This window comes from Aotus nancymaae, unplaced genomic scaffold (assembly GCF_030222135.1).
Source record: "Aotus nancymaae isolate 86718 unplaced genomic scaffold, 86718_ANA_hifiasm-v0.15.2.pri h1tg000006l, whole genome shotgun sequence".
Classification (NCBI taxonomy): domain Eukaryota; kingdom Metazoa; phylum Chordata; class Mammalia; order Primates; family Aotidae; genus Aotus; species Aotus nancymaae.
Window position 1 is genome coordinate 21,662,282 of NW_026988417.1, and position 15,201 is coordinate 21,677,482.

Genomic DNA, 15,201 nt, shown 5'->3' on the forward strand with positions numbered 1-15,201 from the left:
GAGCCGAGATTGTGCCACACACTCCAGCCTGGGTGACAGAGCAAGACTGTCTCAAAAAAAAAAAAAAAGACACTGACTACCTCTTTAGTCTCTGCTCATGTTCAACATTCTAGGCATGTCCAGTCACTGCAAGGTCCTTGTATATGTTGTGTGATCTCACCCCCATCCCCTTGTACACATGGTTTCCCCTGCCTTGAATGAACTGCTTCTTCCCTTTCTCCCAACTCAATGAATGCTTTTAAGATCCAATTCGATAAAATAAATGCACTTTTCCACTGCTTGTTTTATTTGTTTCATTTATTGGATTCTTTTTTTCGCTCACTTCATAACTTACAGATGTAAACATCTGTCAGGCAATGTCACGGAAAAGTCAACCGACTATTGTTTACTGTGACTTGTACGTCCCACCTCAGAGAAATACATTGAACTGTCTGGGGCTAATGAGACGTACTGGTATCAAGAGGGTTTTGTATTGAGCAAAATGTTCCCAAGAGGGAGATGTGTGGCAGAAAGAACAACAGAAACACTCCAGAGGTAAGATCAGAGAATTTGCAAGCTGGCTGGACCTCTAATCAAGAAGTAAGTTAGGTCGGGCACCGTGGCTCACGCCTGTAATCCTAGCACTTTGGGAGGTCAAGGTGGGTGGATCACCTGAGGTCAGGAGTTCAAGAAGTAAGCATTGAAAGGCGTTAAGCCCCAGTGTGAAGCCAGAAAGCCAGGGCTGTCTTAACAGATGTCTTTTGATCATCCCAGAAGATCTCAGCTGAGATTTCAATCCCGTTTTGCATCCAATACACTGCACACGATGTATAATTATGGAGGTTGAAGAGGGTTTGGAAGAAATTCAGTTTATGCATGCTGGTTCACTTTACAAAAAGAGTCAGGCCTTTGGAAATCCACCAGATCCCAACCCTGGAACCATAGGGTGAAGTAACCACAGTAAATACACAGATGAGGGACAGGACTTCAAATGCTGACTGAGAGTACCTAGGCCGAACACTTCACCTCTTGGTATCTCCTATCCTTTCTTTGTAAAAACGGATAATAATAGTCCATCTCTTTTTTAATGTTGTGGACATTAAGTTTCAATAATAAACAGGTTCCTGAAACCGTGCCTCGCACATGGCAAGCACTCAAAAAATATTGGCGCTTTTACTGTTTTAATCCCAAAATTGGCCTCTCTTAAGATGATAGACTCTAAAAGTAGTAGGAGGGTTGTATTTGTATGCTTATATTCACATAAAAACAGGAGCAATGCATCCAACTAAACTGCCACTTGATCCTCTGTGAAGTCCCACTCTCTCAGCTTAATCCTATGACGTTTTCTGACTTTTTTACTGCCCTTACCATAGTGTATCACAACTTATTCCTTATTTTACTTCCAATGTAAACATCTTGAGGGTAGAGACAACAAAATATCTTTTATTTATGTCCTTATTCATGAGTACAAGAGCTGATATAGAAGCCAATCGTTATCAATGTCCATTTATTCAATATGTATCAAAATTCATTTTAAATGTTCATGATTACTGTTCACTGACTAAATATTTTATTGAGGGCCAATGTGAGCCAGATACTGTCCGGAGCAACAGGGATACAGGAACACAAGAAAGAAACAAGCTCTATCTTCCACCTTATAGTCTGGTGAAGAAAAAGCAAAACAAGCACATAAATCTATTTATAAAAGTGATTTAGACTGTGATAACTGCTATGAAGGAAATACACAGAGGAATGCAGGATATAGAGTAATGAAATTTAATTCAAACACCCTATTTTAATGAACTAACACATTCTCAAGGGGTATATCCCCCCAAGCCAAAGACATTAACACGATCAACTGACAAATAATTAAGAAGAGCCTGGAATCAAGCTTTGCAGAATCCTCAGTTGGTTCATTTGATATGATTCATTGGAACATTAGCATCCTAGTACATGCTCCTAGTAACGAACAGGTATGGGGGTGAATGTCATCCTATTAGAAGACCTTACTTCTGGAGCTATAAAGATGGGTATTGACTCTTTGCTACGTCAATTACTGAATCTGTCAAACAGCCGTTTATACAGATGCTAGACTAATAAGTCCCAACTCTTAATAGGAATTCATAGTAGTTGGAATAACTTAGTTAAGATTATTCTGACTTACTGTTATTTTAAGATTTTACACAAAAATAAAAGGTAAAAGAGATAACGTGGTGAAATATGCTTTATGGCTATCAAAAATATTAATAAAATTCCCAATGGATGCGAAACTTTAAAATAATAAAAATATTGATTTTATTCTAAGACACCACTGAAATATAGGAGGTGATTATAGATTAGCAAAGTTATAACTAAACTTATTGTTTAATACTTCTTCGAAGTTTTAAATGTAGGAATTTTATGGAGACCTGACATGAGACCTAATGGGGACATTGTCTCTCTTGAAAAAGCATCATTATTACATGATCAAAGAACTACGGCTATGCTCTGCTAGATAATGTCAGTAAAGAAATTAACTTGTGTTAATAATTATAAAAAAACACAAATACCTCCAAGAAGGTACAGGGCTAACAAGAGTAATTGCCTTAGTTAAGAACAAGCTGTTTTTCTCATTATTTCACTCCAAATGGCTAAGAATGGAGGAAAGGGATTTGTTGCCAAAACACTCCCTAGAGCAGATAATCATAAAATGTTATATGCTTCTGTAGCTTGGTTACAGAAATAGCTCTGAATCTGTCACGGTGGCAGAAAGGGACACAAAAGGGGTAACAACGCATGAAAAATTACATTGGATTAAAAAAATATTCCTGAAATCTGACACACAAAGCTCATTTAAAAACTGGAACCAGTGTAAAGAGAAAGCATCAGATTTCTCCTTGGCCTCATTCCCTGAAGGCCACTCCAGCCACAAAAGGGTCAGAAGGACTCAGGCACCTGCTCTTGCACCTGTCACACTAAAGTGGGAGGATCAACTGAAAACATGAGTGAATGGACTTTATCAAAGATGAAATGGGGAAGAAACAAATACACCATGCAATGGGAATGAAAGTGCTCAATGTCAAATGTTGTAAGAGACAAGATATTTCATGTTCTTAATATACAAGTGACGTGCAAGTTTTATCAAAATTAGGTCTAAAACAACTGTTAATTTAACAAATTTCTGATGTTATCATATTAAATGGATAATACACAAACTGATGATATTTAATGTATAGTGTTTAACACTGAAGACATAATATCTTTGTGCCTTGGAGTTAACCACTCCTGGGTTGAGATCTCAAGTCTGTCACTTACAAGTTTAGATGTTCCTGAGCAAATCAGCCTCCTCAGCTTACTCATTTGTAAAATGGAACCAAGAACCCTATAAGTGCTCAGAACATCTAACGCTATGGTAAAATTAAGAAAAAAAGAAAAGCAAAAGAAAAATATCTTCACATACCCAGTAAAAATATAAATTCAGCAATTCTTGGAGATTTTTAGAAAGGCCAAGTGATCTATGCCCTCTCATACGTACATTTTCAATCATCAAGCAGCAAAGGAACACTTTTGTTAATTCTAATAACCAGAAAAGCAAAAATTAAGAGACACAGGCATAGGAGGAGCAATGGTTTTGGAGATGACAAATAGGAACCTACAGGAAATGAAGTTCAAGCTTGACAGCATCATCATTACTGAAGCAGCTGATCCTATTAAGTTTAAGTCGTCTTCACGATGTTCTCCTGGTTCCAAATTAAGTATACTATTGAGATCACACCTATTTCAAGGTATGTTATTACAATGATTACCTATGGAACTGCTGCATTTTGAAAGTCAAGTTTTAAAAGTGTATTTGTCGGCCGGGCGCGGTGGCTCAAGCCTGTAATCCCAGCACTTTGGGAGGCCGAGGCGGGTGGATCACGAGGTCGAGAGATCGAGACCATCCTGGTCAACATTGTGAAACCCCGTCTCTATTAATACAAAAAAAATTAGCTGGGCACGGTGGCGCGTGCCTGTAATCCCAGCTACTCAGGAGGCTGAGGCAGGAGAATTGCCTGAACCCAGGAGGCGGAGGTTGCGGTGAGCCGAGATTGCGCCATTGCACTCCAGCCTGGGTAACAAGAGCGAGACTCCGCCTCAAAAAAAAAAAAAAAAAAAAAGTGTATTTGTCACTCTTAACTCATGTCTGGCCTTACGCACCACTAGATCCTACGCTCTCAGCAGGCTGCTTAGCTAAGGATTCGATATTAACAAGACTCTGACTGTGATCATCATCAGGGTTGTAACAAAGATTAAAGCTCTGATTTTACTGAGGCATAGGAGTAACAAGACTGATGAGGATGAGGATAACAGTGGAGGAACTGAAGAAATGGGTGGAAGAGGAAAAAGAGATTGGGAAGAATATAGCACATGGGGCATGGCAGTAGTTCTCAGATCATGTAATAACCGTAATTCTTCAGGTGAGATGATGTGTTACCATCAGGTCTCACGCCTTATCCTCATAAAGTCCACACATTCAAGACTTAAGAAAAAAAAGAATAAATTTAGTTGTAATCGTGCCAATCTGTAAATATCTTTATATTAAAAGATAACATACCCCAAAATACTGATTCTACCCTAAGGTGTTACTGAAATATATGAGATTACAAACATGTATGTGCCCTTCCTTTTCTGGAAGTACAGAGGACTGACTACTCTGGAGAACTCTCTAGCAGAAAGTGAAAAATGCTGAAGGGAAAACAGTTATCTTTGCAAATGCATCACTGAGAAGTAGGAAAATACAGCCTCCTCAACCCAGCCGCCAGAGAAGAGCAGAAATCCAAAAAGCTCTGAGGGTGAACTCTGATGACCATGAAGTATGTTTTGATTTCCACCGGGGGCCTTGGCCATGCCAACACAGGCTAGCAGGAGGAGATCCCATTACAAAGCTAGAAACTCAAAGGACACCACCTCCAGCACCAGGCCTAGCTAGCAACCACTCAGGTTCATGGAAGGAGACAGCAAGGAAACCTGCCTGTCTTGACCTGGGCAAGAGGTAGAAGGAGGTAAACAAAAGTTATTCTCTGACAATCTGGAAACACAAGTTGACCTTCAAACAGGTCCTTCACACTACTTTTGTGCTCTGAAAAGCCTCAAGCTAGGAATTAATTTTAAAGTGAGTCCCCTAGTCTGGTATTGATCCTGGGCACATGGCAGAAGCAAGCAAATATTACATTTAGCATACATTAGACCATTCTCATTAATGCCCCCAATCAACCAATATTTATTGATATGGTTTGGCTGTGTCCCCACCCAAATCTCATCTTGAATTGTAACTTCCACAATTCCCACGTGTTGTGAGAAGGACCCAGTGGGAGGTAACTGAATCACAGGGGCAGGTCTTTCTCATGCTGTTCTCATGATAGTGAGTAAGTCTTAAAATATCTGATGGTATTACAAAGAGAAGCTTTCCTGCACAAACTCTCTCTCTTTGCCTGTCACCATCTGACTTGCTCCTCCATGCCTTCTGCCATGATTGTGAGGCCTCCCCAGCCATGTGGAACTGTAAGTCCATTAAACCTCTTTTTCTTCCAAGTCTTAGGTATATCTTTATCAGTAGTGTAAAAACAGACTAACACCATAAATTCGTACCAGTAGAGTGGGGTGTTGCTGAAAATTTGGGGGCATACCCAAAAATGTGGACACAACTTTGGAACTGGATAACAAGTAGAGTTGGAATAGTTTGGAAAGCTCAGAAGAAGACAGGAAAATGTGGGAAAGTTTGGAACTTCCTAGAGACTTTTGTAGGTCCAGGCTGAGGTGATCTGAGATGGAGATGAGGAACTTGTCGAGAACTAGAGCAAAGAGACTGGCAGCATTTTGCCCCCTGCTCTAGAGATTTGTGGAACTTTGAACTTGAGAGAGATGATTTACAGTACCTGGTGGAAGAAATTTCCAAGCAGCAAAGCATTCAAGAGGTGACTTGGGTGCTGTAAAAGGCATTCCATTTTGTAAGGGAAGCAGAGCATAAAAGTTTGGAAAATTTGCACCCCCACAATGTGACAGAAAAGAAAATTCCATTTTCTGAGAAGAAATTCAAATGGGCTGCAAAATTAAATGTCTCCAGGGCATGTCAAAGGTCTTCATGGCAGCCCCTCCCATCACAGGCTTGGAGGCATAGGAGAAAAAAATGGTTTCGTGGGTTGGGCCCAGGGTCCACATGCTGTGTGTAGTTTAGGGACTTGATGCCCCGTGTCCCAGCTGCTCCAGCCATGACTAAAAGGGGCCAAGGTATAGCTCAGGCTGTTGCTTCAGAGGGTGCAGGCCCCAAGGCTTGGCAGCTTCCACATGGCGTTGAGTCTGTGAGTGCAGATTTCAGAGGATGTATGGAAATGCCTGAATGTCAGGCAGAAGTGTGCTGCAGGGGTGGGGCTCTCATGAAGAACCTCTGCTAGGGCAGTGCAGAAGGGAAATGTAGGGTTGGAGCCCCCCCACACAGAGTCCCTACTGGGGCACCACCTAGTGGAGGTACAAGAAAAGGACCACTATCCTCCAGACCCCAGAATGACAGATCCACCAACAGCTTGCACTGTGCACCTGGAAAAGCCACAGACACTCAATGCCAGCCTGTGAAGGCAGCCGGGAGGGAAGCAGTACTCTGCAAAGCCACAGGGGCAGAGCTGTCCAAGATCATGGGAACCCACCTCTTGCAATAATGTGACCTGGATGTGAGACATGGAGTCTCAGGAGATGATTTTGCAGCTTTAAGATTTGACTGCTCCGCTGCCAAGTGAATCAGTCTCATAAGATCTGATGGTTTTATACGGGGTTTCCCATTTCACTTGGTTCTCATTCTCTCTTTGCCTGACACCATGTAAGACATGACTTTGCTCTTCCTTTGCCTTCTGCCATGATTATGAGGCCTCCTCAGATGTGCTGAACTTTGAGTCATTTAAACATCTTTCCTTTATAAATTACCCAGTCTCGGGTATGTCATTGTCAGCAGCGTGAAAACTGACTAATACAGTGAGTAAATAATTATCTTGTTTTTATTAATCTTTCTTAAACATATGTATGGCTCACACTTATTTCAATGTTTAATATTAGAAATGTTTAGAGTCTTTATTTGGAAGTTTAGTGTTTTTGTAACAAGAAATGACCTCTAGGAATTTTATAAGTCTTACATCAATTAGCAGATGGTCAATTTGGTTTCATTATAGATCATTTCACTTAAAGTTGCAGTTTCCAAGAACCTATCGATGACCTTAAGTGAGGGCTTGCTGTGCTGAAAACTGTTGAAGCTAAGCAAAGGTACAACATAGGTATGAATGATAATAAATTTCTTGAAATTTCCAAGAAAAAGTTATTAAAAAGTTGACCCTCACCCCCAAAAAAAGTTTAAACAACAATAGAAAATGTAGATGCTACAGGGGTTCTCAAAGCCTGTGTCAAAGTCATGCTGCCCCAGTATCACCTGAAACTGACTAGAAATGCAAATTCTCTGAACCCACTTTAGACCTGCTGAAATGGTGACTGGGAATGGCAGGGAGGGGAAACTCGGGCAGCAATCTCTGCGTTTAACAAATCCAGCAGGTGATTCTGATGCATGGTCAAGTTTTAGGAACAATATTGTAGAAAAGCTTAATCATACAGAAAAGTCTGGCAAGTAAGATTAAGAAAAAAAAAAGAAAACAATCATAACTGTCAATACAGAAGTGATGACACTAAAATAAATGAAAAAGCCGTACATGTGTAAAAATCTATATATAAACTCGTGTAAGGCGCATATCTCACTCACATATTTTAAAGTAAGAGAAAATAAGGGTGCCAAAAAGCATCATCAGATCTAATCTTTAAATATAACTTTCTCATCTTATAAAATGAATACATACACCGTTTTCATAAGAAAAATCACTTCAGTAAATACATAACAGACGCTTCTGTTGCCTGACAGACAACCTTCAACTGTTTTTAAAAGGCTTCACTAAACACATCACTTAGATCGGGCAGTTTGATAGCTTTTAGTGACTATCCTGAGACAACAAAAGTACCAGCTTGTGTTGGCCAGGCTCAATCACAGATTAAAAAGCAATTGCCCCACAATACTTTAGTTATAAAATCACCCACAAAAGAATAGCTTTTAGACATAATACAAAAATCAATTTAATTAATTATTTGTCTATCTAAGCTATATGCATTTTAGGATAACTTGGCATAATTGCATGCTGTGGTAATTAACTTAAAATGAAGCCCTTAAGTCTCCTAATTTCTTTTCACTACACTAATAAATGGTAAAAGCTATGGCCTGTGGTTTAAATTGCCAAAGAATTGTATGTCAGTCACTGTATCACAAGCAGTATTACATTTATATCTCAATTATTCAATCCTGAATATTTTCCTGTTTCTCATGCTGACAGTTAATAAGTTGCCATCACTTGCTTCCAAAGATAATGATAACTTTTCCGTCCTATGTTAACCAGTAAAAGTGGCAGCAATCTTCTTCAAACTAAATTTTTACAGAAGTAACTGATGAACTCGTGATTGTTTAAATGGACTTCATTCTTAGCTTCTGAGGTTATAAAAATGTTAAATTTCATGACCTAATAAAATTATATCCAAGTTTTACAAGTATTTTGCAAAATTGCTCACCTGTATTTGTACATATACACTTTTCAAGTTACACAGAGAAAATAACATCCCCATTTGAAAAATGAAGAATGGACCCATGGTTAATTAATAACTAATGAAACAATGTCTATTTCCAGTTCAATACAATGCTTCCACCTAAGAACCTGTCAATGCAGCCAACCATTCTACCACACACTGGCAAACAGTTCAACATATACCTCTGGATACCACGCGGCTCGAATTGAGAGGTGAGCAAAACAGGGTCACATCATCAACATGTATTCTTCGATGGTGAATGTTCTTCCATGTCCTCATTCCAAATACCACTGCAATTATTCTAGTAACCAGAAACATCCCACTCCCAGAAATGACTGCTAATCCTGTGGGCAGCTAACCTGTGATCTTAAGCAAAAATGGAGCACAATATAAATCACAGAGCCAGAATTCAAACGGCTTCTCCCAGTGCAAGGAAAATTCACTGCAGGAAAGAGGGCTGTAGCTCGGAGACACAATCAAGTATCGGGGCACTTAGTAGAAACTCATGGCCCCCGAAGTTCAGAAAACAAATGAAATGTTACCCCATTGACAAGTGAGGTGGCCTATCTGCCTAAGTCCCATTTATATACAAATAACTATTTTCCTTCCCTTAATAACTACATCCTACCAAGTAAACTACCTAATGTACTAGGGTCACAGTTCCACCAGAATGCAAGATACTAATTCTTACATATATATATACATATATATATATATAATATATATAAAATAATACATTTATTTACATATATATAATATGTAGATATCTATCTTAAATAAGAATATATCTAACATATTATAGATAGATCTAGTATATAAGAACATATCTATGTTAATATAGAGATATATAACATATATTTGGATGTATATAAATGAAGCCCTTAAGTCTTCTAATTTCTTTTCACTACACTAATGAACAGTGAAAGCTATGGCCTGTGGTTTAAACTGCCAAACAACTGTACGTCAGTCACTGCATTACAAGCAATATTACATTTATATCTTAATGATATATATTTAGATATATCTAAAAGAGTATTCTATATAATATATATTTATTCTATATAATATAATAAATATTCTATATAATATATATTTAGATATATCTAAATATATATTATGTAATATATATTAGAATATATATGTGATGTATAAGTGTGTGTATGCAATTGATATATAAAAACATATTAGAATGAATCATAGAAACAAGGCTTATTATTTACATTTTGGCAATATTAATGGATCTAAGAAGTTCTACATTATAGAAATATGCAGGTTTTGTTTAGTCCAGTGCTTTCCCCACAGTTGTGTACAGAGCACTTTTAGAATCAAGGATCTAGAAACAGAAATGCCATTTGACCCAGCAATCCCATTACTGAGTATATACCCAAAGGATTATAAATCGTTCTATTATAAAGACACATGCACACATATGTTCACTGCAGCACTGTTTACAATAGCAAAGACTTGGAGCCAACCCAAATGCCCATCAATAATAGACTGGATAAAGAAAATGTGGCACATATACACCATGGAATACTATGCAGCCATAAAAAAGGATGAGTTCATGTCCTTTGCAGGGACACAGATAAAGCTGGACAGACAACCTTCAACTGTTTTTAAAAGGCTCCACTAAACACATCACTTAGATCTGGCAGTTTGATAGCTTTTAGTCCTATCCTGAGACAACAAAATTACCAGCTTATGTTGGCCAGGCTCAATCAGATTAAAAAGCAATTGCCCGTTGCTTTTTCAGCAAACTGACACAAGAACAGAAAACTAAACACTGCATGTTCTCACTCATAAGTGGGAGTTGAACAATGAGAACACATGGACACAGGGAGGGGAACATCACACATCAGGGCCTGTCGGGGTGGGGGGACAAAGGGAGGGATAGCAGGGGGTGGGAGGATAGGGGAGGGATAACAGTAGGAGAAACACCTAATGTAGATGATGGGGTGATGGATGAAGCAAACCACTATGGCACGTATATACCTATGTAACAAATCTGCACATTCTGCACATGTACTCCAGAACTTAAAAGTATAATTAAAAAAAAAAAAAAAAGACAGGACCACATTATATGAAAAGGTGAAAGTGATACTACAGAAAATTCTTATGGATGAATCAGGGCTCTGGGCTCTGTTTTCAGGCCTGCTCTAACCTAAGTGTGGGCTTCAGTTTACCACTTGCTTGAGGTTCCCTCTACCTCTAGAATTCATTTCTTTATAAGTGATTATATTACAAAAGAAATTGTACATATCAAGTTCTCCTGAAGCTTTAAACATAAAGCTTAAGAACACATTAATTCTGCCCCTTGCAAATTATTCAAAACATCGTTAATTTGCTGCTCATTCATTCTGAAAACTGTGCTTGCCAATTTTTTTCCCCTAAAGGATATCACGTGGACAAGCATCTCATGGTTTTAATGTGGTCCTGTTAAAATACGCCACTTTTAGAATTCACTGCATGTTTAAAACTTGTATATTCCAACCATTTGGAACTTCAACAAAGTGCCCCAACAGACTCTCATTGCTCTAAGACATTACAAGGACAATTAAAATAAACTTACTACAAGATTTGGGTGACTAAAACTCCCATTACTAATGATGAGCGAAGGGTGTGTGGAGAAGAGAAATCAAGCAGGCTGAGCTAAGCAGCCCTGCCTAAGCCACAGTGTGGAGGCAGAACACTGCTTTCTCACCAGCTACCTCTGCCGTATCTCTGGACCTTAATGTCCAAGAACTGAGAGTTCACCTCTCCCCATCCCAGTAACAAACAGGTCATTGTAAGAGAAGACGCAGAAGTTTCTCAACAAAACAATTCTGGAAATTTAAAAGCGTGCTTAGTTCAAATATGACAAACATAAACAGGCTTTAAAAAAATCAGACTGAACTATGTCACACTACCATTTGTTGACGCTGTATGCTACAAATCTGAATTTAGAAAAGTACCTCCTTGGATTTTTCCTCTTTCGTAAATCTTCCAAATTTTTCGATCATTTCTGCCACAAATATAACATCCATTTTGTCAGAAAAGTTGGCTGCTTCCACAGTGTAAGCCAGTAACTGCCGAGCTGTTGCCACAGCATTGGTTAGATTGAGAGGCATCTACATTTCAAAGACACAAATGATCAACAAAACGGTCATTAGCAAAATGATCAACACAATCTTGTCATTTTAACTTTGCATTTCAAAACAGCAACAAATAATAAAAACTTTATCATTTACTCATCATGGCCTTCTTAAAAATGCTTTTACAAACTCAAGAAAACTGGAATTTTAATGGAAACCCACTTGAGGGAAATTTTTTTAAGCTTGGAGTGAAATACAATAATACATAAAAATACATGAGGTTAACAAGTTTCACCATCTCTATCTTCTCTGCCTATCCAAATTCTACACATACCTCAATCCCAATTGCTTAATAAAGCCTTTCCTGAGTATTCCTGCTGCGCGTGATCAATACCTCCCCAGGAACTCCTACTGCACAAGAGTATGGACTAGTTATTTGGCATTTATCTTTATTGCCATGCCCAGCCACTAATGTTTTACATTTGTTTATCTATTCACTCCAACACTGACTTAGCACCAAACATTGCAAAAAGGTTTATGAGGTGCTAAGGGGCAAAAGAAAATACATCACACAGAAGCCATCTTCCACTTGCTTATAGTCTGGTAAGGTTTAAAAAGATGCATAGAACCCAAGATAACAAAGAGCATGTTCAAAGGGTAGTTCAAGTATTCTAAATGATCACTTTAGACAAAGGGATTATAAAAGGAATCCAACAGGTGGCTTTCAATATGAACTTGAAGGATGGTCAGAATTCTGTCCGGTGGCTGGATACAGATTCAAAAAGGTATTCAAACAAATGCAAAAAGAGAGACAGTGACTGGAAAGGAAGAATTCCGTAGAGGACCTTGATTAGTGGTTAAGATAGACCTGATCCTGAAGAAAGTTAAGTCAACTAAAGTAAAAACACCAAATCCTTATATTTTACCCAGTAGTAAAAAAAAAAAAAAAAAAAAAAAAAAAATCTTACGTATTTGGTTTGAATACCATGTTTTCTCCACAACCCAAGTAAACTTGAAGACCTTCTAGTTACCTGATTAAACATATAAAGAACTCTAGTGACATCATTTGCATACTGGCACCGAGAATAATCATCATCTGCCCAAAAGCCGCCTCTATCGCATCTGCGCCAAGCTTTTCTCTCATCCTGTGGGCTTCCGGGATATATCCCACTGCCATGGGTGTTCCGCGTACACTGCAGATATGCAGTAATGCCCGCCAATGTTCTGGGCCATCTAGAGATGAAGACAAAATTATACAAGAAAATCTAAATGACACAGGTATATCGGGAGTAACAATAGCAGAGAAAAAAATCAAAGAGGAGGACATGTCATGTCAATACAACCTTATGACACAGATCATCAAAACTGGGCTGGGAGAAACCTTTGTTATTTGAGCTCTATGTCTCCAAAACTAGGCATGAAATCCAACATGTTTAATACAGGTTACCATTGATGCTTACCATAGAAAACACTAAATTATACTATCAGTCACACCAAAATAGAATTCATGACAAAAATCACATAAATAGATCAAGCAACACTAAACTCAATCTTATTAATGCAGTGGGAGTTTAATTGCATAATATCTTAAGGAGTGTCAAAAGATAAATAATTCACTGATCTATAAACAACTGCTCTATTTTTAAAAATGTCAAGCACTCAAAAACTATGAGAAAATAGAAAATCTACCATAAATAGTAAAACATATTAGGATTATTTAATAAAAGATGTTGAATATAACAAAATTATCAAATACCATACATTTCACTTAAAAGCATAATATATTATAGATCAATACTTAATCTACATAAAAGACTTATCCATTGGCAATAATAAATGTTGATTTCCATATATTCATGTCAAGAATTTTGTTAAAATTAAGAACAATGATGAACTAGCTGAGATAAAGATGTTACTATTGCTTCTTTACTTTGGACTTGAAAGATTAACAACAAAGGCTTTTCCCACCCTTCAAACACTAAGGTTACAGCCAAGAGGTAACAACTGAATCCATCAGAGACAAGGCCAACTGCGAAATAAACGATCACCATGCTTCTTCAAAGAGTAACATATTTCCTTTTGTTTATATCAACTACAAACTCATTTTTAAATCCCTGAACATAAATAAGATCAAGTAAATAATATATTTAAGGAAGTTTTAAAGCACCTTTGAAAGTAAACAGAGTTTAAAATAAAAGCTGTCATCTCCTGCAAATCCTAAACTTTCTACGAAAAATAAATAACTCCCTTTGTTTATCTTAACAGGGCTCAAGAAACCCCACCTGGGATTCCGTGGCTCCCCAAGTTTCAGGCTACCCAACAGCTTTCATTTCCCAAAGTCCTTCTTGCTTGATTTCCAGAAGAACTGAACAAGGGGAGAAAATTAGGTATGTGCTTCTTCTAATTACGAGACCTACTGAACCACCAGTAGTGAAAAGTACCTTAGCAATATAAGACCTTTCAATGCTCATCTATAAAAGAGCCACTGGGGAAAAAAACACAGAAAATACCTTATCCTGTTTGAATTGTGTACTAGAATATCCCAAATTTTTCCCTAAGGCAGTAGCTCTTATACAACAAAACCATTTATTAAAAATGACTCTATTTTCAGAGACTCTGAAATCAACAGGTCTGAGATACAGTTCAAGCAACTCTTTTGTTCATCTCCATAAGTGATTCTGAAATCATTATTCTAAAGGGTAGTCCTCAGACATGGATAGTTCTCAAATTGTGTTACTCAGGATAGGAAACCAATAATGTGTCTTAGACAATAAAAGGATCTGGGGCAAATTAAACTTTTCCAGTATTTTCCATGACACTGACCTGAAATCACCTTTGTTGTTGACCACCCTCTCTGGAGGACAGTATTGTGCAGAACTCTCTAATACCACAATATCCACGGTCCTCGTATTATTCCCACGTTTGGTCTGGACATGGCAGCCCCAATTTCCAGTAGATCCAGCCTGAATATTAGAAATGGTTAGGGCGCTGCATAAAGAAAGATTTTAAAAAGAGAGAAAATATAATTAGGCAAAAAGGGAGACAATAATGGGCCTCAATCATTCATTTAGCAAATATTTTTGAATGTACATTGTGGGGTAAGCACTTACTATATAAAAATGAATTCAAGAAATGACTTTTTAAGTCCTTCAATGTCAAGACAAATAAGCAAAGAGATCTTTAAAATATACGATCAGGACAATAAGAGACCTGATTGATATGAATCAAATGCAATGCTATATGGTGCATGAGAATTCTCCTTGAAGAAACAGGGAGAGGAGAACACTTTACATAACAGGAATGGCAAATAATCCCAGCACTCTGGGAGGCAGAGGCGGGTGAATCATTTGAAGTTAGGAGTTCAAGACCAGCCTGGCCAACATGGTGAAACGCCATCTATACTAAAGATACAAAAAAAGTTAGCCAGGTGTTCTGTTGCATGCTTGTAATTCCAGCTACTTGGGAGGCTGAGGCTGGAGGATGGCTTGAATCCAGGAGGCGGAGGTTGCAGTGAGCCAAGAGAGCACCACTG

The 15,201-nt window shown here is 38.1% G+C and overlaps 1 protein-coding gene across 1 annotated transcript in view; it reads right to left on the minus strand.

Annotated features, from left to right (window-relative positions):
- Positions 1–15,201, minus strand: part of ADGRA3 (adhesion G protein-coupled receptor A3) — a 124,227-nt gene that overhangs the window by 38,485 nt on the left and 70,541 nt on the right. The window contains exons 8-10 of the mRNA XM_064366064.1: positions 14,493–14,657; positions 12,701–12,902; positions 11,550–11,705 (exon numbers count right to left, since the gene is read on the minus strand). Coding sequence (XP_064222134.1) covers positions 11,550–11,705; positions 12,701–12,902; positions 14,493–14,657 — 523 coding nt within the window. The remainder of the gene's footprint in view (positions 1–11,549; positions 11,706–12,700; positions 12,903–14,492; positions 14,658–15,201) is intronic.